The sequence below is a fragment of the Lycium barbarum genome, chromosome 8, assembly GCF_019175385.1.
Source record: "Lycium barbarum isolate Lr01 chromosome 8, ASM1917538v2, whole genome shotgun sequence".
NCBI classification, from domain to species: domain Eukaryota; kingdom Viridiplantae; phylum Streptophyta; class Magnoliopsida; order Solanales; family Solanaceae; genus Lycium; species Lycium barbarum.
In genome coordinates, this window is record NC_083344.1 from 131,762,747 (window position 1) to 131,774,642 (window position 11,896).

Below are 11,896 nucleotides of genomic sequence, written 5' to 3' on the forward strand. Positions count from 1 at the left end.
TTGATGTGATGTGATGTGGTGAATTAATCAGAGGCTATTCTTTAAATAGAGTCGCTGTGAAATCATGCTTCTTGAATTTACTTGATTAGTTAGATAAAATGATTCGCAAGTAATTTATGAATTGGCTCCCTTTAGTACACATAATTTCTTGATTAGCTTAGGTGACAAGCCTCCTTTGGCTGCACCAGTGGCCAACTAACAACTAATTATAGATTAATAAGAAAGAGTAAGCAAAATGCTGAAAAATAAATATAGATTCAAAGAAAATGTGCCTTACAATATAGTACTGTTGCTAGAGAAAAAGTAAAAATTACAATTAATTATTAGCTTCTACAAGTGTAAAAATTACAATTAATCATTAGCTTCTACAAGTGTAGAGTGCCTTGCAAGCCATGCTATTTACCTTCACTGCAATTATAAAAGTAGATTTAGTAAAGTGATCAAAACAATCCATAAATCTATTTAAAAAAAAATGTTTTATTCAATTAAGTATAAAAAGATAAGACACAACAAACAGTAAGTACTATAACAGATTCTATAGTATAAAAGATTTTTACACCGTATCAAGAATATAATTATAAATGACACTTCCATAAAATGTGAGAATAGTAACCTGAAAACATATTGCTTGCTATAATAAGTTAGAATATACTAGAATATACCGATAATAGGAAATGAATTTATGCTATCAATGTATAAAAGTGAAATTCTACCTTCAATTTTAACATATCGACAAAAATACTCATAGGATTAAGGATTGATGGATGGTAGCTAATTTATTGTAAATGTGTTTAAAAGTGAGAATACAACTGCTTTCTGATTTTATGTATGCTCACACACATGAAGAGTTTTAAGATTGTTATAAATCTGTATTGCAAAAATTCTTTCAAACAGTAACTTTGAAAAAATTTCGTGAAACAGAAAATAAAAACTAAACTGGAAGCGGGAAAATTTTAGAAGTTCAAAATTTTCATTGGAATAAAAATCTGAGGATCAAAAAATATTTATAGCCATTTGAGGCACTGTTTGTGAAAGTTTGCAACCTTTTAGAAAAAGCCATGAAAAAAACTGAGCGGGAAATTTTAAATAAAAGCCGGGAAAGAAACGGATCAGGCGCGCAGGGATCCGGGTCATGATTTGGAATTAATTAAATAATTAATAATTAAATTTAAAGAAAATTTGATCCAAAAAGATTAATCAATCAATCTTTGACCGAAGCCGAGCGACGACGACAATAGCGCGAGGCTTGCCTTCTCTTCAACCCTTTTAACAACTAAAAGAGGTGCTTCCTTATTTAAGCACATGGACTTTTCTTTCCACTATCATTGAGGGAGAAATGCTTCTTCCAACAAAGCATAAGGGAAAAACTCACTTTCCCTTCATATTTCTTCCCTTCATTTCCCGTTCAACAACATCCAAACCCAACAAAGTTTTATACACCGCTCAGTGTAAATAATTTTTTATATATACTTCGTGAAAAATTAAGTTAGCAGTTCAATGTTGTAGTAGAAACTAGGATTCTAGGAGTACTACCAAAGTAATTTCCAAAATTATACAGGTATTACTTGGAATTAGTATTCTATTAAGGTACTCCAGCTGCTATTTTGGGAAATTGAGGAAAGAAATTGCACGGTTTGATCTTCAAATGGACCGGTCTTTAATTTTTTCCCTTCAAATGAGTTGGTCTTTAAGTTTTGTTATTTAGGCCCTGTTTATCCACAGATATAAAAAAAAAAAATCACTTTTTTTTGGGAATTTTGGAGTTGGAGTTGGAGTTATGTTTGGCCATAGTTTTTGAAATTGTAGTTTCTGGTGAAATATAGTTGTAAAAAAGTGAAAAAAGTGATTTTTTTTAAAAAAAACAAGTTTTTTGAGTTTTTGCATTCCGGAATACAACTTCAAGTTGTATTCGGAATTCTCATGGCCAAACGCTGATTCCGAGAAAAAGTGAAAAAAAATTCCTGAATAAAGTGAATAATTCTTATGGCCAAACGGGGGCTTAAAATCGAACTTATGTTTAACGGAACATAAATTCTTTAAGGGCTGGGGGCATAAGTTGTAGGATATAACTATGCGAAGTATAAACTTATGTCCTGCGAAAAAATTATTTAACAAAAGTGCAAATGATCAGTCGGAGTCGGGTTTCCGGGTCAAGAAACAAAGTGTTAACAGAAACTCAAGCAAACCAAATAAAACTGAAAATCAGCAAATCTTTGAACTAAAAATCAATTGAATTAAAGTGGGGGGTTATCATTTTGTGTACAAAGATGTTGAAGGAGCATCAACACAACGAGATGATAATTAGAGGAAGATTGGATAGTATAATAGAATTTTCCCACTATACCAAAAAAAGATAATAATAAATTACACGTCCATAAAACGTGAGAATATTAACCTGAAAGCATATTACCTTCTATAATAAGTCAAAATATTCCGATAATATGAAATGAATTTATACTATCTATGTATAAAAGTGAAATAGTTTTTATACTATGCATCACATTTTTCTTTATTTGCCACCCGACGTTCAATACTTATGTTGGGACTCGAATAAACCCGAAAACATGCCGGAAAGTCTTATATTGGGAGTAATGCTCCTTAACAACTGCCAATACGTGCTTTTTTTTTTTTTCTTTTTGCGCGGATTGCCCATCATTTGGGGCAGTGGCGGATCCAGAATTTTCATTCAGGGTGTTCGGAAAAAAGAAGAAGCTAAATATACACTGTAATTTTTTGCTGAGGGTGTTCAAAAGTTAATATATGCACATAAATACAGAAAATTTACCCTATATATACACTGTAATTTTTTGCCGAGGGTGTTCGGGTGAACACCCTCACTTGAATGTGGATTCGCCCCTGATTTGGGTGGTCTTTAATTTTTGTCCTTCAAATTAGTGGTCTTTAATTTTTGCCAATTTGCAAAGGCAGAGGATAAAAATTAAAGATCATCCCCTACCAAGGGCAATCCTGCAAATTGCACCAGTACGTGCCTAACAAGGCTTGAATCTAATTAAGAATAAAACTAGTATTCATACCCGCGCGATGTGTGGACAAAATTAAAGAATATTAATCATATTAAAATGTGATTTATGAGATACTTTTTACTTTTCGAGAGTCAATTTGATTAAACTTTGAAGCTAAATTGAAATAGATTAACTCAATATTTGAAAATTAATATTTTATTTGAAAATTGCATGAAAAATAAGTTATAACTTTTACCATATCAATTTGGTAAAAAAAAAATCTCAAGATGATGATCAAAATTCATGCAATTTGAATGTTGGAAAGCAAAAAGTATACATAAATTGGGATAAAGAAAGTATAAACTTTTGTATCCAAATCAAGCATTCACCAAACTTACAAACTATCAACACTATGAATAATTCAAATCATTCGCGACAAATAATTTTCTTGTTTCAAACATACGTTGTGCATCCAGCGTTCAAAATCCTATAATTATAATAGTGAAAAGAATAAAGTTTAAATATTCGCTAAATACGGCCCTTTCGACATATTCAAAAGTTAAGACTTCATTTTTCATATAAGGTTTAAATTATTTTAGCAAGTTGTGAATTTTACAACAACTATTAAAAAATTTGTCCTAATTCATAGTAAGTCTCCCTTTATATATATATATATATATATATATATATATATATATATATATATAAAGATAACAGATTAATATGTAATAAATATTTCATTGTGAGTTTAAATGAATTTAAATTTGAATCAGGTATTCTTAGTTCTTAATTTACACATTTAATCAAATACTAATTTTAAAATACGTACCTTCAAGGCAAATCTAATAGTATAGGATTTTCATTTACTAATAATAGTATATGATAAGATCATAAAAGATTGCATCTTTTAATTCATAATTTCAAATACAAAGGTGACATTATAAATTGGGACTATTTGTTCAATCGTATTCCTAGAAAATTGTAGTTGATGAGTTAATTGTCCGTAATTATAGGAATCTCCCAGAGTTCATTATTATTATTATTATTAATTAATTATTATTGTTATTATTAGTAGTAGTAATAAATTATTAAATTATGTAATATTTTAAACTACAATTAATAATTTTTTTATACTTAATACAAATAGAATTTATAATCAAATAACTTGTTCATATTACATCACTTGACTTAATATTAAGCTAGATTGCTCTCCTTCTATATAAAAAAAAATTAAATTAGCACTTACAATGTTGTAATAGTAGAAACTAGGAGTAGTATTAGTAGTATTCTTTTTTGGTACTGCTATTTTGCGAAATCAGCAAATCTTTGAGCTATAATCTCTGATAGAGAAAATTTAAAAATAAAAATGGGGGATTATCAGTTTGTGTACAAAGATGTTGAAGGAGCATCAACACAATGGGATGATATTCAAAGAAAACTTGGAAATCTACCACCAAAAGACCCGGTTTTCAAACCCGACCCGTTTACACCCGGTGATGATGAAAAATCCAAGACAAAAGATAAAGATTGGATCGATGAGAAAACAGAAGAAGAACTTGATGATCTTGAAGATGACCCCGATCTTAATGATGATCGCTTCCTTCAACAATACAGGTCTTTTTTTTTTTTTTTTTGCCTTCAATTTGGTTTAATTTACTTTGTTTGTTGAAAAAATGGAATTTCTTTTTAAAGTTTTTGATGAATTGGGTATTGAGTTTAGATGATTTGGACCCTAATTGAAATGGGTTTGCAGTGGGATGGACACAGGAATACAGGTTCTTTTTTTTGGTTTAGTTTACTTTTGTTAGTTGAAAAAATGGAGTTTATTTAGTTTTTGATGAATTGGGTATTGAGTATTGATGATTTGGACCCTAATTGAAATGGATTTTGCAGTGGAATTGATACAGGAATACAGGTTCTTTTTTTTTTTTTTTGGTTTAGTTTACTTTTGTTGCTTGGAAAAAAATGGTATTTAGTTTTAGAATGAAAAGGATGTAGTGGGTTTGGATGATTTGGATCCTCACTGAAATGGGTTTTGTAGTGGAATGGATATAGATAATTGGTATAGTTGAATTTAGGTGTATTTGATGGAGGAAATCAAGTCAAGATCCTTCTTTTATTTAGTTAGGTCTTTTTTTGTTGCTCCAATTTGGTTTAATTTACTTTTTTTAGTTGAAAAAATTGGAGTATTTAGTTTTTGATGAATTGGGTGTTGAGTATAGATGATTTGGACCCTAACTGTAATGGGTTTTGCAGTGGAATGGATATAGATAATTGGTATAGTTTGAATTGAGGTGTATTTGATGGAATTAGCTATTTTTTACTGTTGTGTTTTTAGAAGACACTTGTGTGAGAGAGAAATCAAGTAAAGATCCTTCTTTTATTAAGTTTGTTAGTATTTAAATTGTTCTTTTCTCCAGGAATACAGGTCTTGTTTTGTTTCTCCAATTTTCTTTAATTTACTTTTGTTGCTTAGAAAAAATGGAGTATTTGGTTTTAGAATGAAAAGGGTAGTGAATACGGATGATTCGGACCCTAATCGAAATTGGTATATGCAGTGGAATGGATATAGACAATTTGTATAGTTGAATTGAGGTGTATTTGATGGAATTAGCTGTTTTTTTTTTTTTTTTTACCTTGGTGTTCATATAGTTCAAGTAAAGATCCTTCTTTTATTAAGTTTGTTAGTATTTAAATTGTTCATTTCTCCAGGAATACAGATCTTGTTTTGTTTCTCCAATTTTCTTTAATTTTCTTTTTTTAGTTGAAAAAAACTGGAGTATTTAGTTTTTGATGAAAAGGGTAAATGGATAATGGGTTTGGATGATTTGGATCTTAATTGAAATGGGTTTTGCAGTGGAATGGATATAGATAATTGGTATAGTTGAATTGAGGTGTATTTGATGGAATTAGCGATCTTATTGTGAGACATAGAATCAATCAAGTAAAGATCCTTCTTTTATAAGTTTGTTAGTATTCAAGTTGTTCTTTTCATTGACATCTTAGTATACAATGGTGGAACCAGGATTTTTCACTAGGGGGATTCAAAATATAAAGAAGTTAACACACAAAAAAACTAAGGAGCGTCAACATCTACTATATACACGTAAAAAAAATAGTTTTAACCTTGTATATATAGTGTGATTCGGATGAAGCCTCTTGCTTCCCCTTAGCGGACATAGAACAAATCAAACTTTAGGTTTTCTTGGGAGTGTAGAGCCTTTGAATTGTCAGAAACTTCATTGTCAGCCAAAAACTAAGTTGTTACCTAGTTTGCGCTGTCATTTTTTATATCACAAAACTAACTGCAAAAATATGGCTGTAGATAGATGAGATAACTGCGCCCTTAGCTATGGCAAAGCCGATGTAATCATTGATTACTGCCTTAATTCACTCTAAGTTACAGAATTTGCATCTACATTAAATTTTTTAGGACATGCAAAAACCAGTAATATATCTCGTCCGGATTTGTTTACAGTCCCCCCTGTGATACTTCAATCACCCCGTGAATTGGTTATTCCTAAACGAGTCATGAAGGGTATAACGAACATATCTTGTCTCTATATTGGATCACGAACAGGATCTTAACCAAATGAATCCTAGGTATAGGCAAAGGTTGGAGGGATGAGAGAGCAAGCTGGTGAGATTAAAATGAGAAATAGGATATACGTTCATGCTTCACCAGTTTGAGGACTGAGGTTATGCACGAATATTTTGAACTTTAAACTTTCCGAATGACGTACCATCCCTTTGGAACGTCACTACCATAAAAAAATGACCACAAAAGCATTTCGAGTTGTCTTCTAGATGTCTTGTTTCTATCAGTGTAACAACTTGCCGAGAACAGTTTTTTTGAACATACAAGGCATCACTCAATTACCACCAAGGGAAAAGGAAAATGAACTATTTCAGCCCCGCCAAACAAATAAAATCCAATAGAATAGACCCATATTTGCATCATTTGATGCATTGACAATGGAGTAAAATTTGATTCATTGTCTTCTTTGCTTTCTATAAAATGTAGCAGTTTAGATGAATCATTTTCTGTTCTCTTTTCTTGTTATCAGTGCAAGGGCTTCACAGGTAGCTTCATAACTGAAGAGGGATGCAGTCTGTGATCTTTTTCTCTTCCTAATTATTTGTCAAGTAAACTAAAAGCATTGGATTAAAATGAGTGTTATAAATTTTCAATAGTATCAGTTTCAAAAAAAAAAAAAAAATAATAAAAAAAAAAAATTAACTAACTGAGAATCGTCCACGGACATTTACACAATGTAAGCCGTCATTCTACCCATCAATTCACTGTATAACAAAATGAAATAAGAATACACGATACATGAATCTCCATTCTGGAGCTAACCTTTTGTAATGGGGCTGCATAACATTTGTTCCCCTTCTTAGTAGACATGCATAGGGTACTTTTCAAAAAAATAAACATATCCATCACTATTCTCTCAGACTATAAGAGTTCCATCCAATTTTTTTTTGCATTTGTCAAAATCGTCATTTCTTGAGTGATTGCCTTCTTTTCCTCCAATTGTTCACTAATTTCCCTCGATTCAATGCCGTTATGTTCTTGTACCCATTTGCAATTCCATATGGTTCAACCGATGTTATGTTATCTATTCAAAAGCCCCCTTTACACTTGTTTCCACTTTTTCTCATTCCAAATCACTTTTTTCTGTTGAAGTCTGGCCGATTTGGTTCCTTGTGAAGTTAAGAAGTGAGCATTATAGAATTCTGTTATGATTAATAGACCATGTTGCATTATTTTCTTTTAGTTATCTTGGGGCGGGACTAGTTTCTAGGGTCTTGTTTAACGATCTATGGTATAAAAGTTTTTTGGAGTCATATTTTTGTTAGTGACTGATGTGCTCTTGAGAATTAGTTGCCTCGGTTTCTGCGTGGTCGTATTCAGTTTTAATTTGTTATTAGCTACAGAATGCAAACGTGCACATGCAATTAATGCTTTTCCAAATAAGTAAATAGGATCAAAATTTTGTCCTAAATTGTTATTTGCATCATTAGGAAAAAGGACATCCAATTATGCTGACTTAGTACCCATGTTTGTGTTGGTGCTAAGAGATTGCCAAGCTGACATGAAATTGAGCATCTCTTATATATGTTTATTGTGTTGTTATTAAAGGATGAAGAGGATGGCCGAGATGAGAGAAGTCGCTAAGGTTGTGAGATTTGGATCAGTGGTACCAATTTCTGGATCAGATTTTGTGCGGGAGGTTTCCCAAGCTCCAGAAGACATCTGGGTGGTTGTGCTTCTGTATAAGGATGGGTAATTAATGCTTTCATCTCTTCATTATTCTTTTTTCTATTTAGCTCCATGTCAGTCTTTCTGATAGCATTTTATGCTCTTTATAGATACTCGGGCTGCCAGATACTTTTGCAGTGCTTGGAAAAACTGGCAACAAAATACCCTGTAACAAAATTTGTCAAAATTATCTCTACCGATTGCATTCCAAATTATCCAGATAGTAATCTTCCAACTGTTTTGGTGTACAACAATGGTGCATTGAAGTCAAATTATGTTGGACTTCATAGTTTTGGTCGGAGATGCACACCCGAAGGTATATTCCTCTTCTTCATAGTGGTTATCCCATTGCTACCCCAACCCTTCTCTCTCTTTTTTTTTTTTTTTTTTGGATTGATTTAATGAAGTTGTTGACCTTCTGTCTCGACTTCCTTTTACTACTATTTCAAGAGGTAGTAATTCGGTGGATTCATTTACAGTGTTGTGCCTGTTGCAGTTTACTTCCTGTATGAATATTTTGTGTAGGCTGTTCATGGCTTCATGCAGATGTTATATATGGGTGTAAGCCATATTACATGACTTGTACAATTAGAAAAAAAATTCTACTTTTCTGGGTATTCCTCTTAAGATCTTGTATACGTTTTGTGAAACTTCAGTATGGCCTTCCGTTCATTTTACATGGAATTAGGTCTCTGTTCCTTCTTTGATTTTGCATTGTGTTAGCTTTTTTTGGAGGGGGGGGGGGGGGGGGGGTGGGGGGTGTTGTGAAGAGGAGCAGTTTCCTTTCTAATAGCATTCAAGACTACAACATATACGCCTCAATCCCAAGCTAGTCGACACATGAATTGTCGCTATTCATTTTATGCTATTTGGACTTGCTGTTTTTCAATTTACATGTGACTGGTATAAAAAGTTCCTTTGCAATTTCTCTACAATACATGAGCTGGTGCTAAGTACTTCATATATGATATGTTTACTACTCTCTGCTGGCCTGTTCTGGGAATGAAATGATTGATCAATTTCCTTTACTTCAGGTGTCGCATTGACACTCTGCGCATCAGATCCTGTTCTAAACGATGGGCGTAGCAAGGAGGGACAGTCCCGAGATGCTGTGCTGGACGGAGTGAGGAAGAGGTTTCTCGAGAAGGTTGTGGCACAGCATGAAGATGATGATGGATCTTCTAGTGATTAGTTGTGAAGTTTTTATTTGCATGTTTTGTAGTTTGATGGAATATGTATGCTTTCTACTGATTCTTCTGATGCACCTCTGTTCTTTCATTTTCGGGTTTCCCTTGGTAAACCTCTGTAGGTTTCAGGTGTGTGGACTATTCTCAAGTTAGATTTGGTCAATGAAAAAGTGAATTTTGCACTATAAGTTATTGATGTTTTCTGAAATTACTACTTTCAAATCCTTTGCTCATTTTATCCTGCTCACGATGGCTTCCATTTCGAATAGAAGTTGGGAAGGGTCAAATACTGACAAGAGAAAAGCATTTTTCTTTTGTCGTGGATAAAATTCGATATGATAGGAGTTGAGCCTATTTTTCAACAAGAGGCAGTTTAGGTTAAAAAACACATACATGAAACAGGAGGCAGCTATTTCAATAACTGTGACAACATATTATTAAGAATTTGTTATATCGAAGGTAGTTTCTTGTAAATCAAAATACATACACTAAATCAGCATCTTAAAACTGGGATATAAAACGAGTATACTGTATTATTACACACTGTAACTTTAGCATTCTCGGTGAAAGGATACATCACGATTCATCGGTATATAATGGCAAAGGGAACTTATGTTATAGAAATAACACAAAACCATCACAGGATTCAATGTGCTGTTGATTAATTTGAAGAATTGGATAGATTTTCAAACAAGCAGACCATCAGGTCCCTGTTGAATATCCTCCATTTGTCCATCCGAGGATTCAAGAATCATTCTGTTATCCTTAAAAGTTAAAATATACTAATCTTGGACAATTTCCTTTTGTCCTATGCCGGCTAACCTCTTATCTTTGTCTTGTTTCTGCTTATTCTATCATAATCATAGCAAATTACAGCTAATAGTTGTCAAAGTCTTTGTGTGCTCACCAAAACTCAAAGCACCTTTGCATGCATGAAGTCTTTGCTCTCTTCTATATAAGGAAACAATCTTATCAATCATTTCATCCCACCAAAAACAACTTTCTTCTCTTCCAATATTTTCTCCTCCTAGATTCTCTTCTTCAGTTCTTGAAATGGCTAAGCACTTTCTCCTGCTGAATCTGATAGCAGTAACTTTCGGCTGTGTTGTGTTAGCTTTTGAGCCAAGTCCCTTGCAAGATTTCTGTGTGGCTGATCCTGCTAGCCCAGGTAACAAAAATAATCAGTATCCGCGAGACACAGTTTGAATCTCTGCACGGAGTTTAGAAAAGAAATAAAGACTTTTGAAACTTGCAGTCTAAAACATGTCATAGCATTTGTGTAGCTATAAAACTTTTGAAATTTGCAGCCTTATACATGTCATTCTTTTTGGAACGGACTAAAAAGAAAAGCGTGTCACACAAACAAGAACGGATAGTGCATTATATTAGGACTAGAAGATAAATGAATTTTCTAACTGTATTTTTTCCATTGTTTCAGCTAAGGTAAATGGTTTAGCTTGCAAAGATCCCAAGTCTGTTGAAGCAGATGACTTTTTCTTCAGTGGCCTACATTTGACTGGAAACACATCAAACACCTTTGGTTCCAAGGTCACTCCTGTTAATGTAGCTCAATTACCAGGACTTAACACTCTTGGTATCTCACTAGTTCGTGTCGACTATGCACCATGGGGAATTAATCCTCCTCACACTCACCCAAGAGCTACTGAGATACTCACAGTCCTAGAAGGTTCTCTTCAAGTTGGTTTTGTAACTTCAAATCCTGAAAATCGCCTTATTACTAAGGTCCTTAAAAAAGGCGATACGTTTGTTTTTCCTATTGGACTTGTTCACTACCAACGCAACGTGGGATATGGAAATGCTGTTGCTATTGGTGCTTTGAGTAGTCAGAATCCCGGTGTTATAAGCATTGCTAATGCTGTTTTCGGATCGGAGCCGTTTATCTCAACAGGTGTTCTTGCCAAGGCTTTTCAAGTTGATGACACTGTCGTTGCTCAGATCCAATCAAAGTTCTAAATCACAAAGTTTTCTTACAAATAGACTTATGGAAGCTTGAGAGTATTTGTTTTTTGTTTTGTGTGTGATGATAAAGGAGTGAGACATTTATTTGTTTACTGTGTGATTCATTAACAGATAGTCGCGAGAGGATAAATCTATATCAATTTATTTGTCCTAGAGTTTCTATGTTGCATTACTTTGCTTTCATTCGTTACTTAATTTCTTGGAAGTTAAAAAGTGTATTGTTATGTGAATGGCTCAAACTTTTGTGATGAGATGATTAACTAGCAAAAATAGATACGATGCAAGTAATGATCCTTTTGAGGAACTATAATATGTTTGCGTTACTCGAATTTGTCAAATATCAAGAACCGAATTTGTTAGTATTCTAATCTGCTAATGATCACGATCACCTCAAAATCAGCCTAAAATCCAACCAATGAACTCTAACACAGCCCTTTGATCCCAGTCAAAAGAAATTATTGGACATCATAAACCACTATGGTAAACTCTTAATCAGAAAA

General features: G+C 33.1%; 2 protein-coding genes across 2 annotated transcripts; both read left to right on the forward strand.

Moving 5' to 3' along the window:
• The first annotated feature begins 4,207 nt into the window (after nt 1-4,207).
• On the forward strand, nt 4,208-9,604 carry LOC132607519 (uncharacterized). Its single transcript, XM_060321533.1, has 4 exons — nt 4,208-4,577; nt 8,110-8,253; nt 8,340-8,545; nt 9,264-9,604. Exons 1-4 carry the CDS (start codon nt 4,330-4,332, stop codon nt 9,419-9,421), a joined length of 756 nt encoding a protein of 251 aa, XP_060177516.1. The 5' UTR covers nt 4,208-4,329; the 3' UTR covers nt 9,422-9,604.
• An 865-nt stretch (nt 9,605-10,469) lies between these two features.
• LOC132608371 (putative germin-like protein 2-1) lies at nt 10,470-11,459 on the forward strand. The gene is made up of 2 exons (XM_060322401.1): nt 10,470-10,616; nt 10,815-11,459. The coding sequence occupies exons 1-2, from the start codon at nt 10,470-10,472 to the stop codon at nt 11,388-11,390; spliced, it is 723 nt and encodes a 240-aa protein (XP_060178384.1). The 3' UTR covers nt 11,391-11,459.
• The last annotated feature ends 437 nt before the right edge of the window (nt 11,460-11,896 follow it).